At 46.5% G+C, this 19,956-nt stretch overlaps 2 protein-coding genes across 4 annotated transcripts; both read left to right on the top strand.

Moving 5' to 3' along the window:
• Positions 1-285: 285 nt before the first annotated feature.
• On the top strand, positions 286-4,866 carry taf13 (TATA-box binding protein associated factor 13). The gene is made up of 4 exons (XM_088921934.1): positions 286-544; positions 1,558-1,636; positions 2,221-2,318; positions 3,569-4,866. The coding sequence occupies exons 1-4, from the start codon at positions 518-520 to the stop codon at positions 3,737-3,739; spliced, it is 375 nt and encodes a 124-aa protein (XP_088778060.1). The 5' UTR covers positions 286-517; the 3' UTR covers positions 3,740-4,866.
• A 4,233-nt stretch (positions 4,867-9,099) lies between these two features.
• Positions 9,100-19,727, top strand: b4galt4 (beta-1,4-galactosyltransferase 4). Of its 3 annotated transcripts, none has more exons than XM_088922005.1 (7): positions 9,100-9,208; positions 12,480-13,137; positions 13,665-13,897; positions 14,704-14,891; positions 15,908-16,030; positions 17,881-17,985; positions 18,978-19,727. In XM_088922005.1, the coding sequence occupies exons 2-7, from the start codon at positions 12,846-12,848 to the stop codon at positions 19,117-19,119; spliced, it is 1,083 nt and encodes a 360-aa protein (XP_088778131.1). In that variant the 5' UTR covers positions 9,100-9,208; positions 12,480-12,845; the 3' UTR covers positions 19,120-19,727. The 3 variants fall into 3 exon arrangements, with proteins under 3 accessions (XP_088778131.1, XP_088778129.1, XP_088778130.1); XM_088922003.1 differs by having other exon boundaries at positions 9,100-9,307; XM_088922004.1 differs by having other exon boundaries at positions 9,115-9,512.
• The last annotated feature ends 229 nt before the right edge of the window (positions 19,728-19,956 follow it).

Genomic DNA, 19,956 nt, shown 5'->3' with positions numbered 1-19,956 from the left:
AGTCGTGGGTAGAGACTCCTGATCCTGCTTTGTTTTGGCTACCTATCTGCGCAGAGCTGCGGGAATCTGCGCAACCAGGACTCGTCCACTCGCTACACTCCGGCGTAGATAAAACCATCGGCGGGGGGGGCAAAAGCTGTCTCAGAAACGGATTAGGAATTTGTTTTTAAAGTATTTTACTACAATTGTGTTTATGCCTATTTAGGTTTTGACAACAGGTGACGGTTAAGGAATGTAATATCAGTAAGCGCTCCGGTTTGTAATGGTATAATCTGACCGGAAGGTCACATGACCTGGGACCCAGGAAGTGAATGGTCGCTAGCCCCCCAGCAGTTGTTTTTAGTAGTTTACTGGACAGCTGCAGAAATTTGTTCCCCTGGTAAAGTACCGGTACGGTTTTTGGCGGTTAACTAGACACACAGTCTTCAAGTTTCAGTCTTAGTCTGTAAAATCCCGATTTTTTTCTGCATCTCCCTGCACACCAATCGCTACAATTGCGGCTTTAGTAAGATCCAGGATGGCCGACGACGATGATGACCCCGCGGTGTGTATTTTCCTTTTTTCTCGCCTTTTCACGCTCTGTGATACTTTTGTAATGTCTTCGATTAATTCCAGCCTCGTAGAGCCTAGTGCTCATTTCTTTTCTCTTACTTCAGTGACGGGGGGAGACATAGGTGAAAGTTCGCCCGGCTTGTTTCATTGTACTGGTCCTGGGGTGATGACACTATTCATGCACATCGACACCGGCATTCGGTATTTCAAGTTTTGTTTCCCTGCAGTGCTCATTTTAGAACAGTACAGGTTTAATACAAAAGAAAAATTGTGAATTTAGGTTGAACTAAAAGTTGAAGCTCAATTTAAAAACAAGATCCATAAATTAATTGCTTGTGTAAAGACAGCGGGCTCAAATTAGAAACTGCAAGTTGTGTCCACCACCGAGCTTCATGGCAGAGAGGATCTGTCTGTTTGTACATGTGCCAAAAAAGCTTAATTGTCGTGCACGTTTATTAGTCGCCTGTGAGTATTTATAATGCAAATCCCGTTTAAATGTTTAGTCAGAAGGCAGTGATGTGGCCAAAGCAGTGCTACCCTTGATTTTTATTAAGAAAGGGGAATTTTAGACCTCCAAGCCACCGTCTTTTATTACAGATCTGCAGCAGCTGGTTGACCTCTTAACACCGTCATTTATGAAACGATGTAGTTCAGAGATCACCTGAAATCCAAATACCTGCACCCCATAGTTCTTGGGGATGCCGGTGGTTCATTCCTGAACCGGTTAATGTACAGTATTGGCTCAACTGAAGGAAACTCCGGTGTTCTAAGTTCTTACTAAACTGGTGACTTAAGGTTGATCTCTGACACCTGCTGGAGTCGAGCTCTGCAGAAGCCTGGGGTGGCCACAGAAGAGTATAAAATGTGTAGGGGTTACAGTGGTGTGTGTGTGTGTATTTCAGATGAGCTCTGTCCGTGCTTTACTAAGAGTAACAGGAATTCCAGTGTGGAACGTGATTTTCCTCCTGGAAGTGAACCGGTCCCGTCTTTCCCTCTGTCTTGCAGTTCGAGGAGGATGTCGAGGAGGGAGGCAGCGGGGCAGAGGGGGGTCATGGGAGAAGGAAAAGGCTCTTCTCCAAAGAACGTGAGATTTTCCATTGGCTTCCCTCTGACGTCGCCTCATGGCACAGGAGCTTGTTTGTTTTAGACGTGAGACACGCATGTCCCGGTTTAAAGCTTCATCCTTCTCTTTTCTGCCAAAAAGCAGTCAAGGCTCGTTTTACTGCTGTCAGCTGTAGTAAACAGGACAATTCTAAAGCTTCTACTTAATATTTTTGAGGGCCTTTGCTTAATGGGAATATTCCTGAAGTATTTACCTCAGCTATTTTTTACGTAAAAAACAACTAACAAAATTATAGAAATTTCCTCAGCTTTTTATCATAAAACTGCGAGGTGCAGTGTAGTACCAGTGTACTTTTTCATATCAGAATTCCCCTCCTGCTGCAGTCGTCAACAGTCGTAATGTGTTTTCAGAGGTGCTGTACCTTGTTGACAGTGTTACATACTTCAAGACTTTGATGTTATTTTTTGGGGGCTTCTTGTTTTTTCTTTTCATTTTTTCTCTTGCTTTTTTCTTCATGTAGTAATAACAATAATAATGTGTGCCATTTCATTAACAATTGCAGCCTCAATTGCAGTTTTGTGTGGTTTTATCTCCCTCACACGCAGTTCGATGCATGATGTATGGATTCGGGGACGATCAGAACCCCTACACTGAGTCTGTGGACATTCTGGAGGATCTTGTGATAGAGTTCATCACAGAAATGGTACGTTGTGAGCACAGCTGCTCTGTTCTGCCTAGCAGTGTGAGCCTGAATTCGAAGGGCGAGCTTTGCAGATGAGAATAAAACATTCATTTAGTCGAACTCTGGGAAGCAAATGGAGGTACAGAGGGCCCCTGTTATCAGTCACTGTAATATTCATCAATATTCATTGCTTCAGCTGTACTTCATCAGTCAATTAAGGGAGCTATATTCATTTAGTTTGCACAATTATGCACTTTTTCAATGTACCAAAACCCAGCAGTGTAGGCTGGCCGGCAGGCGCTGCAGTGTGCTGCGATGTCGCCCTCCTCGCTGTCTGTAAGTTTTGAGGTGAATGCATTGCAAATGTACATATCGTATTTTTATATATTTGTCGGAATTGATGGAAAAAATAAATGTGTTGGTGTGAGGTTAAGCTCTATTCGCAAGAGGCAATGTGTCACACTTCTACCTTCCAAAATATCAGATCCATTTCCGAGGTAAGAATAATAACATTTGTCTTATCTGTTTTGGTTTGTTGTTTTTATGGGTTTTAGGTACATTTTATGTAAATACATGTCTGAACTTATTGTGTTAGGAATGCATCTCAAGCTAATTACATTATTCCTTATGTATATTAATTCCTCTTTCTTGCTACAAGTTGCTTTGTTTAGGAACCTGCACTTGTAGCAGGGACCTCTGTAAGGGTAAATAAATTCTTCATATTACTCACGTGGAAGACATCTGTTCTCTGCAGTACTAAAACTCCACAGCATGTGCTATATAGTGCACTTCTGAATAATTTAGTTTGGTGTTTTCCAGTCCTAATCCCAGAGGACCACACACATGCTAAGTTCTGATCCAGCTGAGATGTCTGCTACACAATTGAACTCCTTAATTGACTTAATAACAGGATTAATGTGACCTGTGTGACTGTTTTCAGCTCTTGTACATGTTGGAGGTTGTCTTTGAACTATTGCATTTCATAAATAAAATTCCAAGCAAGATGAGGAAAAAAAAAAGATTTTTTTTTTAATCAAGCAACGAGTTAGTTCAAGCAAGACTTGTTCAGGTAATTGATGTAATGTGTGTTCTCCACCCCAGATGTAGATAATAGTAACAGAAACATTGTGTTTTAATTAGTTGATCATGAAAGTTTCTGTTCAAAATAGACAGATCATGTTGCTTATTTGTTGTTCAGTGTGAGTTTTGGCTTGTGGAAGACTTATTTATACTTATAGACATGTTTCTGTTTTTCCTTATTCAATCCACAGACGCACAAAGCCATGTCTATTGGGCGACAAGGTCGAGTTCAAGTTGAAGATATTGTGTTTCTCATCAGGAAAGATCCTAGAAAGTTCGCGAGGGTCAAGGATCTGCTGACTATGAATGAAGAGTTGAAAAGAGCCCGAAAAGCCTTTGATGAGGCTAATTATGGATCTTAGTTTCCAAAACCAAATCTCTAGGGCCTATTTTTTACTGAACTGTTAAATTTTTTGGCTTTTGTTTGTACTTGACACTAGAATTTGTATTGAAAGTTCCGTGTGTTGTAGAAATGTGTACATGTCTGAAATGTAACATTTAAATTCTCTCAGAAGTTAAATATTTTGCAACAGCCATGTTTATTTTGTTTTACTGTAGATAATAAAGTTGCTTCGCACTTTCCCTACATTTGGCAACTGACAGTACTTATCACGTGGTTTATTAATGGAACAGAAGTCACCAAATTCATACAGTGCTTAAGCTTACAGCAGGTCACTCATAATTTTAGTCTCATTTCCTCACTTTCTTAGTATGTGACGGAAAAATAATTGAGAACATGTTCTTTCTTACACTGAAAGCTTGGAGAATTCCCATTTATTCTACAAGATCTTACTGGAGCACCAGGAGAGTCTTGCTCAAGGCTACAACGGTACCCTTCCCACCTGGGATTTTAACCTCTGACTTCCTTATCCAGAGTTCAGAACTCTAACCAACAAAACACATTCCACCGTGACGGAGACATGCGTTACAGAAATTTCCTAGTGAGCATCCGTAAGCAGTGGATTGAAAACCGCACGTTAGCTTGTTTCTTTTTTAAATCTGATTTTTAAACAAAAAAACCTCAAAAAATCTAAACACTTTGAAAACTGGGTAGATTACAGGATGCTTTTAAAAGAAACCCCCTTATGCCGCAGTAAATGTAAGAGACTGTTTCCTGTCCTCTCAATTACAACTATTTAAAATGCAGAAGAAGCACTTGCATCTCCTTTACTTTAACAAACTTTACAAACTGTTTGTCCCAGGAGCAACCAGATTATTTGAAGTACAACAGATTTCTTTTGGCATATCGTGAGCTAGGGTAAGTCATTAAGTTTCAATGTCTTAGGTACAGCTGCAGCTATACCACTACGAATGGAACATATGATTGTAAGTGTGATTGTGGGTTGTGTGCGCAAACTTAATGCCTACAATAATAGTGGTAGGGAATGTGTTTGCAGTATTAACTTTTTGTACATCATTCTATAAGCATGAATAAGATTATTAAATGTACATTATTGTCAAAATAAAAAATCGGACCTTTTCAGTAAAAGCAAAAGTATTTTTTTGTTATTTAGTATTGGTTTATGATGTAGCATAAATACAGTTTTCTGGAAAAAATATGCTGAGAGGTATTAAAAAACACAAATTCTATTGGTTTCAATACTCATTTGATGTATTTTTAATGCTGCACATTTATTAGTGACCTGATCTGCCAGAATCTGGCTCCAACAGTCTGTTGTTTGGCTTAGTAGGTCAGATGTAATAACAAGAAAGAGGCCTGTTCTCTCTAACCCAGAAGCCAGTGCCAAACGCCAGCCACACATTGTCCCCAAGACTGACAATTGTGAAACTTTCATCTTTTGAAGTCGTTAATGTAACTTGAAGCCCACCTAGAGAAAAAAAAAGGTCTAATCAGTGACGTTTAAAATGGCTTTCTTCAACGAAAAGTAAATAATTGGGACAGATGTCTGTTAATGAGACGAGTGTTTTCTCTGTCAATTGTTCTGTTCTTTATAAAGCACACTAGAATTTCTGCTGTAGCTGGGAAAGACATGAAAGCACACTTGCTTTCGCATGACTTGACATAGCTGCAGCAGACATAAGAACCACCCTCGGAGGAGACCTGCATGACTAAACATTATGCAGGTTGATTCTGACGTTCTTATTTTGCAGGTGTTTTTTTTTTTTAAGGGGAATTTCTATTGAGGTTAAGAAAAAAAAACTCACCTTGTAAGCATACACCCCTTGTGATGAACTCTTTAAAAAGGGATTAAGATTCATTCTTCGAAAAGGAATAATAACTGAAAATGTAGCCCTGTATTCAACTAAAACTTGAGCAATGATTTAGCAAACAGCCGCAGTTATCTACGGTGACGTGCATTTACTAGAGGGTCTGAGCTATAAAAATCTAGTGCCAAAGTTCGTGTGCAATGGTATAGCAACACATTTTAAATTCCAAATAATACCACATGGTCCTGGGATAGTCTCCTGCCTGTCACAGCCCTCAGCTTTCCGATCATGCATGCGTGAACAGTAGGTGCTCAATGCCTGTCGAATCTGTCTTCCTTAAGGACGAGCAAAAAAACCAACCAACCAACCAACCAACCACAAGGACCAGGATGAGGTCGGAAAACCCGGCCGGCTGCTTCCTCCGGTCTCGGAAGTGTGAGCTGATTGACTGCTTCCAGAGCGACTCCAGCTACATCCTGCAGGTGTGCCACTCCCGGGACCTGCTGACGGCCTGGCAGTACCAGCACATCAAGAGCACGGCCTGCCCCGTGGAGAGGGTGACCGAGCTGCTGGACGCCGTGCTGTTCCGCGGCGAGCGCTGCTGCTGCGAGTTTCAGGCCGTGCTCTGGGAAGTGCAGGACAGCTACCCCCGGCTCAGCCAGCTGCTGCGGCAGCCGCCCGGACCGACAGGCAAGGCAGCCCGCTGCTCAGGCAGCCGTCCCCGAAAGAGGCGGGCAGGCGCCCTGCAGAGAGCCCCAGTATATCGAGCCCCCATGCGAAATCTCCACCTCTAGCCCGTAATGCGTAACGTGTGGCTTACTAATTAGCTTTTTATTTTCTCAACCTAAAACAGGGTGGAAGTCAGATCTTTAGGTTTAAATGCCGGAATTCAATAGCTCACAAATTGAGGAAGACAAAAAAAAGGCTGTGATGTCAGAAGACCATCTAGTCTGGTTGTCGTTAGTAGCTCATTGAACCCAGGATCCCATCCGCCTGCTTCTCGAAAGGGTATGAGCTTTCACAAACATGGCTGGGTAGCTTGCTCTGTACACCCACTACCCTACCGGGAAAGGAGTGCCCCCCTGCCTGCGGTTTAACTGCACGTCCACCTAGTTTGCTCTCACATCGCCTGGTTCGTGTTTCACCATCGGAAATATCTCGAGTACTTGTGCATCAGGTGCTCCTGTCGCGTTTCTGTTCAGGGCCAGAGAGGTTCGGTTCCTTCAGCCTCTCAGTGTGTGCCTAAACCCAAGAAAGCATTCCATAACCTTGAAATGTAAAACATTATCCCTCCCAAAGCCGGTGTATACTGAGCATCAGATGCCTCTGCTCTGTTAGAACGTGAATCATGAGGATTCATTAAAGAACGACTGTGGTGTCCGTAACTCTGGTATATCCGGATATTTGTTCTTATAATGATTTGATCCGTCCCGCAGGTCGCAGTGTAGCATCGGCCCCGGCAAACGCCCGCCTCCTGTCAATCAGCTCGTTAAGACAGCCGGCGGGAGGCGACATGGCCGCCGACCACCCAGAGCCCCAGCGCCAGCCCCCCAGCCCGGACAGGCCGATGATCTGCTGCCTGCCTCGGTGCCTGTTCTGGTGAAGCCCCCGCAGCCTGACCTGCAGAGCTCCTGGGGGCCTGTTGTTCCTGCTGCCCACGGAGAGTCACCAGGCCGCTTCGAACTGACTCGACTGGGCTGTCATCAGACGGCCGTGGCCGTCTTGTCCTGGTCATTTATTTGGTTAACAGCGGACACCAAAGTAAACTCAGCATTACCATTACCAGTTGAACCATTACCATTTCAGGGACTGCTGCTGCCGAGGAAGGATAGACAGTTCTGCTAAAAAAAAAGGTCTCTCTACTTGGGTCGAAGAATTTGCGTGACTCTTCAGGTGAGCAGGAGCAGTGACCAGTTAGGTGAATTAGCAACAGGTACCATAACGTCTGAGCTGGAAACCCTTCTCAACCGCGAACAAGGACTTAAGAAGATGATGCAGCAGGAATGAACTAGCGTGATCACCACTTTCTCCCTGCCAGCATCCAAAAAAAAAAAACAAAACAAAAACTGCGATGCTGCAGAGCTTTCAAGTTCTTTCAAGTGGAACCGAAATCTCACCCAGGGCCGGCAGTGGGCACAGACGAGCTAGGCGACTGCCTAGCGCCCCTAGACCGCCAGGGGGGGCCCTCAACACGGCATAGTTTTAATCTGCAGGTTCAAAATGACCGAAAAACCCCTATAGCTGGTCTTCAGGTTGCTGCTGTGGATCATCCTAATGGATCCTGATCTCCCCGTGACAGCGGCTGGAGCAGAGCTCATGTTGATTAAAACATACCTGAGGTCAAAAATATAGGCAGCTTGATTTATAGAACTTTTTTTTTAAATAAAACGTCCCCATCTGCATCTGCTCCGCCTTACTGATCTCACCTCCCGTGTTATCAAGTGTACTTGTTTTTGTATTTCTTAATTTTATACTTATTTCTGTGATCCCCTTCTGCGAAGGTTTCAGTGCAATACTTTGTAAGTTATGATTTGCTAGAATTGGGAAGTAACAGAGATCCTGTTTATTATTTATTGTTATAAATGCTCCTTTTTACTATCTTCAATGTGAAAATACGTCATCATTTTACCGTTTTGTAAAATGTGTGCCTTGTGTTCTTGTTTATGTTATTTTTATGTATTCTTCAAAGCTGGTTCATAAAACATTTCTAGTTGTATGATTAACAAATACATTGACAATTAATTAATGATAATGACTAATAACGGGCGCTAATAATAGTAGCGTCTGTGCAAAGTGTGATCAGATCTGGAGGGAGTCTTGCCAGGGCGGGCTCTGAACTCACCCAGTCCTTATCAGAGTGTACCGATACCGCCGTCTGCACCTGGATATCACAATAAAACACCTGTATCCTGTTTCTGTATGTTTCAGATCAGAAACAGGTTCAAGAGACAAAAAAATCATAAACAGAAAAAAAAAACAATTAACTGCCAGAGGTAATGCAGTGAATTATGCGATCAAATTGTATTTTTTTTTTTTACATATACCAAATGTTTTCCTTGCTTCAGTTTTTACTAACTTCCAGCGGACGTAAAAGAAAAACAAAAAAAGTAACTTATTTTTCAAAGCAGAAAAAGAACCACCAGGTGGAGCATTAGCGCAAGACCCAGACACCAAATGAGTGGCCTCTTTTTTTTTTTTTTGAACAGCCAAACAAAATGATGTTGTTGTTGTTGTTTTAAAATCCGTCGCATCTGTGCCACATGGAGAACGGGACGGCTACCTTCACCCCAGCACACTCTTAGAAAGCGTCACCGACGCTGGGTTTTAAACGGTGCTTTTTTCATACAAGGAGCTCAAAGTGCGCCAAGTGCGTGTACCCCTCCCTGGGCCGGCGGAGGTGAGGGTGTTGCATGGGGGAGGGGGGGGGGTTGGGGTCGGTCCCCAGGACCAGCGGGGCAGCCGCAGCGGTAGGACCCGGGGGGGGGGGGTGTCCAGGGGGACCCGGAAGCGGCGCCGGAGTGATGGAGGCGCGCGCGGCCAATCGCGTGGCGGCGGGGGCGGAAAGGCCGCGGGCGCAGCGGTGTCCTCGCGCAGGCAGCCGAGGGTGATGCTGCAGCGGCTGTGGCTGCGGCCGGGAGACAGTTACTGCGCGGCGCCGTCAGGTGAGGCTCCGACCTGCGCCGGCTGCTCTTTCCCGGCTGTTACTCTGGCTTCCGTAGGAAATGAAAGGCGACATTTCCCCCCGCCCCGCCCCGATAACGGTGAGACGTCTTTCTCAAACTGTCTGTGGGGTGGGTGGCGGAGAAAAGCGAAGCTCGGTATCTTTTCCGGGCGAGGTGATACGACGCAGCTGTCCTGTCTCTGGTGTTTTAACGATGCCAGGGAGCGAAGAGCCGACCTCCTAGTCAGCAAAGTCTTCTGGTTTCCGAAAGTCTGCTGCTCGACGCTGGACGGGGCACGAGGGGGGTGAGCTCTAAAGAAACTCGCTGAAACGTGGCTGTTTTAGTAAAAATGTGGCAGCTTTTGTAGGCGCGCGTTCATGTTGCATAGTTGCCAACCGAAACGTTCCTGGAATAGATACTGATTTATGCAAATTATAAACCCAGGGAAGAAAAAACACCAGCCACGTAGTTAGGACTGTGTGCCTGTCTGGAGCTCAGCGAGCAGTGTGAGACGGAAAGCCTTACCTCCTATCAGCTTACTTAGGCACTGTACTTGTTGTACAGTTAACGTGCATGCTCTGCAGTTCTTGAGCACAATATAGCAGACCGATCGCCCAGAGAAAATGAATACTCTCTGCATTTAGTAAAATCAAGTACTCCGATAGTAACTTATTAAGATTTTGGTGTCGCTTTGAATAATTAATCATCCCTGACTGTCCGTGGTACACTGGAGCGCCTTTGACGGTTGTCCAGGCAGGACCGCAAGCTCATTGAGTTGATTGGCCACGGGCAGTGAGGTGATTAAAGCCCTGTTGAATGTCACGCCTGATGGAGAGCTCACAGAAGAGCCAAAACCTGGGAAGCAGCACTCCTGACCACCTGACATGGCACCCAGGTAGACGCGTACATTTACGTACACAGTGGGTTATACACACAGGAGCCAGCACGGACACGTCGGGCCCTGGGTGTGCAGGAAAGAGAATTGGGCTTTGTTGTTCAAACAGATATCTCACAGAGCATGCAAATTCGCAGACCACTGCAAGAAAGCTGGAGGAACAGGACCCGGAAAAGGCCGGTCGCTGGTGTTGTTGAAATGGGTGTGCAGCTGTCCTGCACCTTGGCCGAAGAGCAGTCTTGGAGGTTATTGAGATACTTTCAGGGAGGAGAAACAGGAACTGCTTTCCTGATGGGGAGAGGCGTGTCTGAGGGGCTTGAGGGCTGTTGTTTACTCCCCTTGTGACAGTTCGTCCAGGTACAATGGACAGAACTGTGGCCACAGGTTCTTTCTTTTCAGTTACAAATGTCAGAGCTGCTTGTTCATACTGTGCGACAGGGGGGAGGAGGTCTTTTGATGTGAAGGGTTTCTTCTCATCTTACTGCTTGGCCTTCTGCCTCGCGGAGAGGCTGGATCATCACCCCGACACGCTCGCCCTCAGATAAAGGCGCCTTTGTGACCCCTGGTCCTTGTGAGAGCCTGCTAGTAGGGGCGGACCAGGGGGTCTGCATCACAGGTAGTTTGATTAGCTGTCTAGGACCCCACAAAATGCTTTCCTTCATTGGCTGCAGATTTATTTAAAGAAAAACAACAGTGAAGGTACTACAGTTTGAAAGATTAAAAAAATGGATGAAAATGTACTTCCCTGCATGGTCCCATTTATAAATATAGGGTAGGGTCTTATAAAGCAGGGGTCTCCAGCTTTCATCCTTTATTTTGATAGATGGGGAACTCTTGTAAGTCATACAGTAGAGTTTATTTAGGCAAGAAGAAGAAAGAAACATTGTTTCCTTTCTTCTCTTTTCAGCATGGAATAAACCTATTCTTCCTTTATTTAGCCAAGTCCTGTTAGGGAAAATGACTGTCAATTGCTGTGACCTTGTAGTACGTACAGTATTTTACTGATCGCAGCTGAGAACAAATCAGAATTGTATTAACCTGCTTTTAGCAATTTCAAGTAAGCAACGTTAAAATTTCTTGCTTTTAAACATTACTGAAATATGAGGTTATATGACTGGTAATTTTCAAAACTGAAGAAAGCATGTAAAAATACAAATATTAAACACACTTCATTCTTATCAGTAAAATGCAGTTCCATTCCACTGCTCATTTTTTTTAAAACTCATTTTTTAAAATGATTATTTAATTTTTTTTAATGGGTATTAATTAATCCTTATTAACTGATTAATAATTAAAGACTAATTAATAAATAATTCTAAGAACATACACTATGGCACATATTAACAACTATACTGAGCATGTTCAATACTTCATATATAACTGCACAGTTTTAATCTCCAAAGACAGAAGACCGACTGCCACCTCAGTAATAACATTTTAGAGGCTGAGTCAATGTTTGGATGCTGGTTGTTTTTGCTTTATTTTTTGCAAATGAAATGAGATAACTTATGCAAATATTTGCAGAAGCAGATACAGTTCATCCACAGTACCTGCAGGCAAAAAGCATGTTTATGAAAAATAACCACAGCGGAAGGAGCTAACAATGTACCTGTTCAGATTACCAAGCCCATATCCCAGCTCCTCTCTCGTTCTGGGCATCGTGCTTGAGAGCACAGATGAGCATTCCGCCCGGGAAGAGATAGGAGAGGCTGCTTAAATAATGGCTGATTGTTCATTTAGAATATTGTTCCTGGGGGTACCCAGTGTCGGATGGTTTTCATTTCATCTGAACTCTCACTCTCCGGGGATTTTGGATGAGTTTTATTGATCATGCAGGGTGGTACTGGTGAACATGCTCAGTTGTGAGCTTCAGGAACACTGCACGTTAAGGGTAGGGTTTTCGCCAGTTCACCCTACAGAACAGTACGCAGGCTTTCCTCAGCTTGCCTGCTACTGTTTTTGCACTCAGTGGTCCATTTCCGACGAGCAGACACAGCTGGGTACGACAGTGTATTAAACATCTCCTACAGAGGTCCGACTGGTTGCATTTCAGTCAGTTCCCGCGCTCAGAAATGGGCTCAGGGATACCAATTACGGATCCTATTGGGCCTTTTAAGAGCCTGAAGCACATTTTTTAAAAAAAAATTGCTTCAGACAGAAAATCGAAGTCGATTAGCCTGCAGTTAAGGACTTGGCTGGAGTGAAGACACAGAAGACAATTACAAAATCAGAATTTTATTTCCGCTAAATAAAATGCCGACTGCAAGAGTGGAGGTTGCAAGGTGACCTGTAATATTTAGTGGAATGCAGCAGAGCAAGTATGTGATACAGGTGATGCTAAAGGTCTCAGTGCTCTTCTCCTGTTTTTTTTTCCAGAGGACCTGTCATGAAGAATGAGTTGTGCGGTTCTTTGACCAGACCTCCAGCCAGGAGTGAAGCGTTCCTTGCCCTGGGATACTATGACCATTGTTGGGACGTGTTGGAGTGAAACGTGTTAAGGGCCTGTCCTCTGCGACTCTCAGCCTGAGATCCCTTCTGCTCATGGGAGCACTTGTACTCATTAACGAAAGAAAGCAGATTCCTCCCCTTTCTTGAGAGTGTGAAGCATTTTTGTGAGACATCACCCCGAGAACATTAATTGCCAGGGCTGTAAGAGGGCGCCTCATGTCATTAACCCCCGCAGTGCTCCTGCCCTCCGGCCCGCTGCTCCCGGTCTTCCTTTAGATAGTTTCCTCTCCCATCATGGGCTCCTGCCCCAGGTTCTGCTCCGTCTCCCGGAAGGTCAAGTTCTTCGTGCTGCTGGCGGGCGGCGTTGTGCTCCTGGCCTGGATCAGCACTCTCAGCAGCGTCAGCCACACCGTCCAGGACGTGCCCCTGCTGGCGCAGCTGCCGGTGGGGGCGGGGGAGGGGCCCACGGTCGTCAAGGAGGCAGCGAGGGACGCCGAGGAGCCCGGGCCGGGGCCGGCCGTGACCTCCGCCCTCGCCCCCTCCCCGGCTCGCCTGCAGCCCTGCCCTCAGCAGTCCCCGCTTCTCCGTGAGTGCTTGTCCTGTTCTTTCGGGACGTGGCATGGTCCACAGCCTGGGAGGGTGTCCGCTGGTGCTCTAAAGTGCAGTGGCTGTGCAGTCTGCTGGGTGCCGCGTGTTGTATTGGCTGTGCTGGGTGTATAGGGCACCCTGTTGTGACGCGAGCTGAGACTGAGACATTGAGCTCGCGCTGTGTGCCTGCCCGACACATTGCATGCTGTGTTGTTATTCCTCTTGGAGCTCCATCGAGGCCGAGTGCACGTGTCTGCTCTCCTCAGCTGTGCGGGGTCCTCTCTGCTGGTCTGGAACTGCTGAGTTGTTGTTGACTCAGACTGTCTGCCAGCATTGTTGTAAGTGTGAGTCAAGCTGTAGAAGTACTGGAGCTTCCTCATTCAGAATACAGTGGAGGGTGAGTCCCTCTGAACGGGCCCCGGCTCCGCTCTTCCTCTCCCTTCTGTTCTTCACAAGCCTTGAGCTCGTGGCGCGGCCCCTGGCCGGGCGGAGCCAAGGTCAGCGTGCCTGGGTGTGTGCTTGCAGGTGGCTCGCTGGCGCTGTCCTTCCAGCCCTCGCTGACGCTGGGCGCCGTGCAGCGGGAGAACGGGCGGGTGGCGGCGGGGCAGTACCGGCCCGAGGCGTGCGTGGCGCGGCAGAGCGTGGCCGTCCTCATCCCCCACCGGAACCGCGAGAAGCACCTGCTGTACCTGCTGCACCACCTGCACCCCTTCCTGCAGCGGCAGCAGCTCCACTACGCCATCTATGTCATCCACCAGGTACTGCGCCCCCCATTTGCCTGCATGTGCAGCCCCTGCGCAGCTCAGGGTTTCGGCTAGGTAATAATAATGATCATAATTCAGGACACTCCACTCAAAGCGCTTTACAGGTAATGGGGATCCCCTCCACCACCATCAGTGTGCAGCCCCACCTGGATGATGCGACGGCAGCCATAGTGCGCCAGTCTGCACCCCACACACCAGCTCTCAGTGGGGGAGGAGAACAGAGTGATGAAGCCAGTTTAGGTGGTATCCTTCTCAGAACGTTACGTTACATGTAACTCCTGTAAAAACCTTCCGAACTCCAGGGTGTCACAGTGTCGCCTCGAATCAGTGTGGAACCGGTTCCCTACACAACACTTAAATCGGTCACTCTGTTTAAACTGCTCTGCAGGCACCCCTCTAGCCTCCTCAAGCCCCACCAGTGAGCCGAGGGCCACTGCGTGGTTAGGATGGGAATTGGACATAGAGGTCACTTGTCACCTGGGGCTGGTGCAGCTGATCGGTCTGAGTCATGGCTTCTCCTGCCTGCGGTCTTGTCTTTTTATTTAGGTCTGAAGTAGTCTCTTTCATCTTGCTAAGACACATCTCAAGCCACCTTTCCTCCGTTTCAGTCATTTTCTTTTGTCTTGTAGTTAGCAGTTTATTAACAGGGCGGCAGAGGTTAAGATGTACCTAAGCTCTCCTCCTGGGAGTGGAGCTAGGAGGCGCCGCTGCAGTTCCTGCAGTTTTGCAGGGCAGTGGAAGCGCCGCGTGTCTCCCGTCTGAGTTTGTGTTTGTGTTTGTGTTTGTGACTCCTGGGTCAGGCGGGCGAGGAGAAGTTCAACCGGGCCAAGCTGCTGAACGTGGGCTACCTGGAGGCCCTGAAGGACTACGACTGGGAGTGCTTCATCTTCCACGACGTGGACCTGGTCCCGGAGAACGACTACAACCTGTACAGGTGTGACGACCAGCCCAAGCACCTGGTTGTCGGCCGGAACGCCACCGGATACAAGTGAGTGCGGTGTGGGAGGCTGGAGTGGGCCTGTCCAGGCCCGCAAGGCAGTGATCCTTTTACCTGCTGAGTTTTTCCTGTGTTCTTTGTGGTGGTGTTTATGTCATTGGGAAGGTCCTGTTCCCTCGGTTTTGCACAGCGAACCTTTCAAAAAATAAAATGGAGGCTAGCCTGGGGGCTAACGTGGTAATACTGGCTCAGATTGTAGTATTGATATGTGCTCTCGTAAACAAACAGAGCCACAGTCACAGCTCATCCTGGTTTCACTAGATTTAAGGAGACTAGAGAGCACAGGGATCCCCCCTCTGGATGGGCGCCAGTCCATTGCAGGGATCACCCCCCAGCTGGGTACAGCTGGGTGGACTGGAGCCCCTGGGGTACAACAGCTGAGTCTGCAGCAGGGACTCGAACCTACAGCCCTCCAGTCATGAGTCCAGTGGTTTTACCCACTATGCTGTGCCTATCGAATCAGAGAAAAACATAATACATTGTTGTATTTATTTGTTTATTTTACATGTCTAGATTTGCCTAGGTTACCTTAAAACTTAGTTATTAAAAATGTAGTTATTTTTTAATCAGGGCTGGGGATAGATGTCTGTACCAGATGGAACTGGAATGGTATTTAAATAAAGATTTTCTTCAGACAGCTGGAAGGTTGAAGGCAATTGAGGGGGATATTCAGAGTGCAAAGATGCTTTTTTGAATACCTTTCCAGCTTTTTCCCTATCCCAATGAATTCACGTTTACCAGAGGTCGCAGGACTAAATGATAGCCCACAAAAATAAGTCACTGTGTCTTTATACAAAAAACGATCGCTTATATATTCTGCCACACCCCGGCTACCTGCAACTGCCTTCAGACTCGTTTTTCTTATGCACCTGCTTTCTCAAATGCAGCGGTTTCTTGGACAGACAGTGGTGCCTCATGCCTGCGTGCTCCGATCGTGAGATTCTGAGAAGTCACATTAATAATAGTAGCGACCTGAAAGATAACGGCTTCTCTGTCTAACCTCACAGGCTGCGTTATAAGGGCTATTTCGGAGGGGTGACGGCCCTGACGAGGGAGCAGTTCTCCACGGTGAACGGCTTTTCCAACACGTACTGGGGCTGGGGCGGCGAGGACGACGACCTCCGCATTCGGTGAGAACTGCGGCTCTGCGCTCTGACGTCGCCGAACACGCTTCTTCGGAACGGCTCACATACATTGTCGGCTGTTGCCCCGAATTCCTCGCGGTTCCCTTGCTCACACGTAAAATCCGAGTAGCCCCCTGCCTGGGGTCTCGCACCTCGCTGAGAGACTGTCGGGGTCTTTAAAGGAAACGAGCGCAGAGAAAAATGTTCACCTCTGCGTCACTTAGACGCTGTACTGAAGTGGTTGTGAAACTTGAATTAGCTCTCAAAGGAAAATTGTGAAACGTTTGGATTTGTCATAGCAGGATTTACAATCTCAGTAGCAGCTAGATATCTGTTTACTCATGATAAAACATTCTCACCTTATCTGGCAACAGGAGAAGACTTAATACAAGAAGAAGCTGTAAAAGTTAATACATGACTGATTGTCTAACTCCCCTTCTTTAAGACTCTTGCCCTTTGTATCAGCCACATATATATACTTCACCCCAGGGTGCAGGAGTAGAGTAAAGATGCTGTTGCAATAGTATGCTCTTCGTATGGATGCCATATGTTCAGTAGCTAATGTCCATCCCCTCCTCCAAATTCAACATTTCCTGTGTTTGCAGTTCTTGTGCTATATACAGTACACAGTGGTGCCAGTTCCTCTCAGTTTCGAGTCAATTAGCACTTGTTACACCCTTTCATGAAAAAAGCCTAACAGCAGAGGACAAAATGGGAGTTTCCTCAGGGCATGTAAGATTTCGGCCAGGCTTGTTTTGAGGAAGGAGAGTCCTAACCCAAAAGAGATATTCTGTTCCTTAATTTCCCATTGGAATTTTTTAAAATAAATGTGGAATAGATTAAAAAATCAGGACATGCAAACCAAATTCAATTATAATTTACTAAACTCTCAACATTTCAGCACAGAAAAAAGTCTTTGAAAGCACATATCTGCACATCAAAGGGATACTGAACAATTGAATGTTGATTGTAATGTAAACATTAATTAAAAAATCCATACAGATAAACTATCCTCTCTCTACTTAAAAGATGCGATGGACAACTATTAAACTGATGATAATCATTGCTAATTTTTTTCTTTATTGTGTTATATGTAAATTTAAGGAAGTTTCTCTAAACCTTATAATCTTTATTTTTACCAAATAATTAATCCGAATAGTGTAATATAATACCGTGTTCTATATTCAGTTGGAAATTAAACTACTAAAATGGAAAATCCCAGATTCTTCCCTCTTTATAAATATATATAATTAACATCTCTACCCAGTTCACACTTTACTCCAACAAGACTAGTAAGGTCAAATTCCATTTGATTTAGTTGCCCTTTGGTTTTACTAATAAATGTTTTTCCACATGTACGAGAGATCAGGTAGATAACATTTTTAGTACATGAAGTAACCCCTTTTAAAATATTTTTACTTCTGTGAGGATCTCTAAAGGAGTCGGAGTTCCTTGTGTTATTGCATCTGAACTGTTCAGGAAAGGGTAAACAATACGAGCAATGACTTGCTCCTCTGGACCTGCCACCATCAGGCCAGTCATCTTGTCCTGCTGGGACACCCCGCACGGATGGCACTGCACACCTGCAGTGTCCCAGAGGCCACAGGGGGCGCTGTGTCACTGAGAGCCGGCTAATCCCATCCTGCCCTCTGTGGTGCTGCTCGGGGTATCCCAGTCACAGTCGGCTAGGGACATAGTCTGTTGTTTTTATGCGTTGCCCAAAAGCTGGGCCCGGGGGGACTGAGCGCCTTGTTGCTGAAGGGCAGTGTCGTTTTCCTCTTGATTTAAATGTTCACATCTCTCAAGAGGGACTAGTAGTTCTGTTTCTACTGTGCGAATATGTCGCTTTCCCACAGAGTGGAGCTTCACAAGATGAAGATTGTCCGGCCACCTCCCAAGATTGCTCGCTACACCATGATCTTCCACACCCGGGACAGTGGCAACGAGGTGAACAAGGACAGGTGAGCACGGACATGGACTCAGGGGACAGGTGTGTGCTGTAGAGGACAGAGGGGGGACAGACAGGTGTGTGTGTGCTGTAGAGGACAGAGGGGGGACAGACAGGTGTGTGTGTGCTGTAGAGGACAGAGGGGGGACAGACAGGTGTGTGTGTGCTGTAGAGGACAGAGGGGGGACAGACAGGTGTGTGTGTGCTGTAGAGGATAGAGGTGGGACAGACGGGTGTGTGTGCTGTAGAGGACAGAGGGGGGACAGACAGGTGTGTGTGCTTTAGGGCAGGACAAACAGGTCTGGTTTGCAGCTAAAGGAACCATTATTTTGCTTACTGTGAACAATGCTCCTTACTTTGAATTGTGCTGCGATCTTTAAAGGAAGTTCCAAATCAACATTAGATATTTATTTCAGGTGCATTACCAGTGTGCTATTTAGTAGTAATTGTTGGAATGGAGACTTGATCAATGCTCTCACGTCTTTGTGCCTCCTGTTTCCCATAGGCTTTCTGCTTCATTGTTAACTGCTTATTCTGAGGAAATATCGCGGACATGCTGATGCCTGTTGTTTGTGGTGGTAGGGCTCCCCCTTGTGGAATGAGGAAGAACTATCATCAAGCCAGACCCGACTACACAGAAGCGAAGCGCGAACATCACTGTAATAAAAAAAGTGATGCGGCACTGCAGCTCTTCTCCTGGCATTGTCAATGCATTGGCTAAACGAGCCAGGTGCTGTGTAAATAAAATAGTCCTGAGAAATAGGTAATCCTCTTTATGCTGTAAATCTAGCTGAGAGGCTTAAAAAACGTATAGGGACGGGAACGCAGGATAAAAAGGAAACCAGTCAAGTTTTCACTGAGGTTCTGCAGTCCCGCGGTTTTCTTGTGAAGGTCGTGATTACAGGAATGCGGCGCGGTTCCGAGCCGTACAGAGCGGTGTAGGTGGGGGAGAGGAAAGGGCTTCGCTAGCTGACGCCGTGCTGACCTGTGTGGTGTCGTGCGCAGGATGCGGCTGCTCAGCCGGACCCCGCGGGTGTGGAGGATGGACGGCCTGAGCTCCTGCGAGTACAAGCTGCTGTCCGTGGAGAGAGCGCCCCTCTACGTCAACATCACCGTGGACATCGGCCGCCCACCCCCCCATGCCTGAGGCCATCCTGCCGCTGGGGGGGGGGGGCGGAAGGTGACTGCTGGACCAGGAGGGGCTGTGACCCACCAGACACTACAATCAACATGAGCGCCGGGGGACCGAGTCTCTCCCACTGCAAACCCGGAGCGCAGCCCGTACATCGCGAACTGCTGACACCCGCAGGAGCGGTTTAAGAGGCGAGTGTACTGGGAAGGAGAGCCCGGCCGCTCAGCTACGCATCTCAATCTCTTTTCCTTATCTCATTTTTTATGTCTTTTTTAATTCACGCGCCTTTGCGCAACGCTACCGTAATTGTAGCATAGATCATTTTTTGCACTGTAACAGGCTCCGAGAATGTACTTTTTTGAGGAGGGGGGGTGGGGGGGGAGGCAATCTGCTACTTGAATCGGGGTTAGAAAATCTGGGTTTTCAGATCTTCACTGTTGTCGAACTTTTTTTTTTTCTCCAGAGTGCAAAGAGGGTGACTTTTGTTTTATGTGTGGGTGTTCCAGTTTTAGTTTTCAGAAGAGATCTCGTGGCGTGGGTGGTGTTTGGATGCAGCGGGGGTGAGAGTAAGGATGGGGCAGACTGCGTCTGTAACAGTGACAAGTAAAGCGATGGTCTCTTGCTCTTCTGACTCTGGCTGTTTCACTGCTGGCCTGAACTCTCTTGCTGTAGCTGTTCACAGACGTGGTAGTTTGCTCTTCCCAAGAACCCTCTATGAATCGTTCGGCACTCCCCGCCCTTCAATCGTACAGAAATGCCAGACGGCGTTTGCACGGTGCTCAGAATGACAAAGGGATGCCTTCCACAGATATATAGATATATTTTTTACATTTTACGCTCTTGGAACTTACA

The sequence above is a fragment of the Atractosteus spatula genome, chromosome 7, assembly GCF_055471065.1.
Source record: "Atractosteus spatula isolate fAtrSpa1 chromosome 7, fAtrSpa1.hap1, whole genome shotgun sequence".
NCBI lineage: Eukaryota > Metazoa > Chordata > Actinopteri > Semionotiformes > Lepisosteidae > Atractosteus > Atractosteus spatula.
Note: the sequence above shows the minus strand (reverse complement) of the source record. Positions and strands in the feature narration are given on the sequence as shown.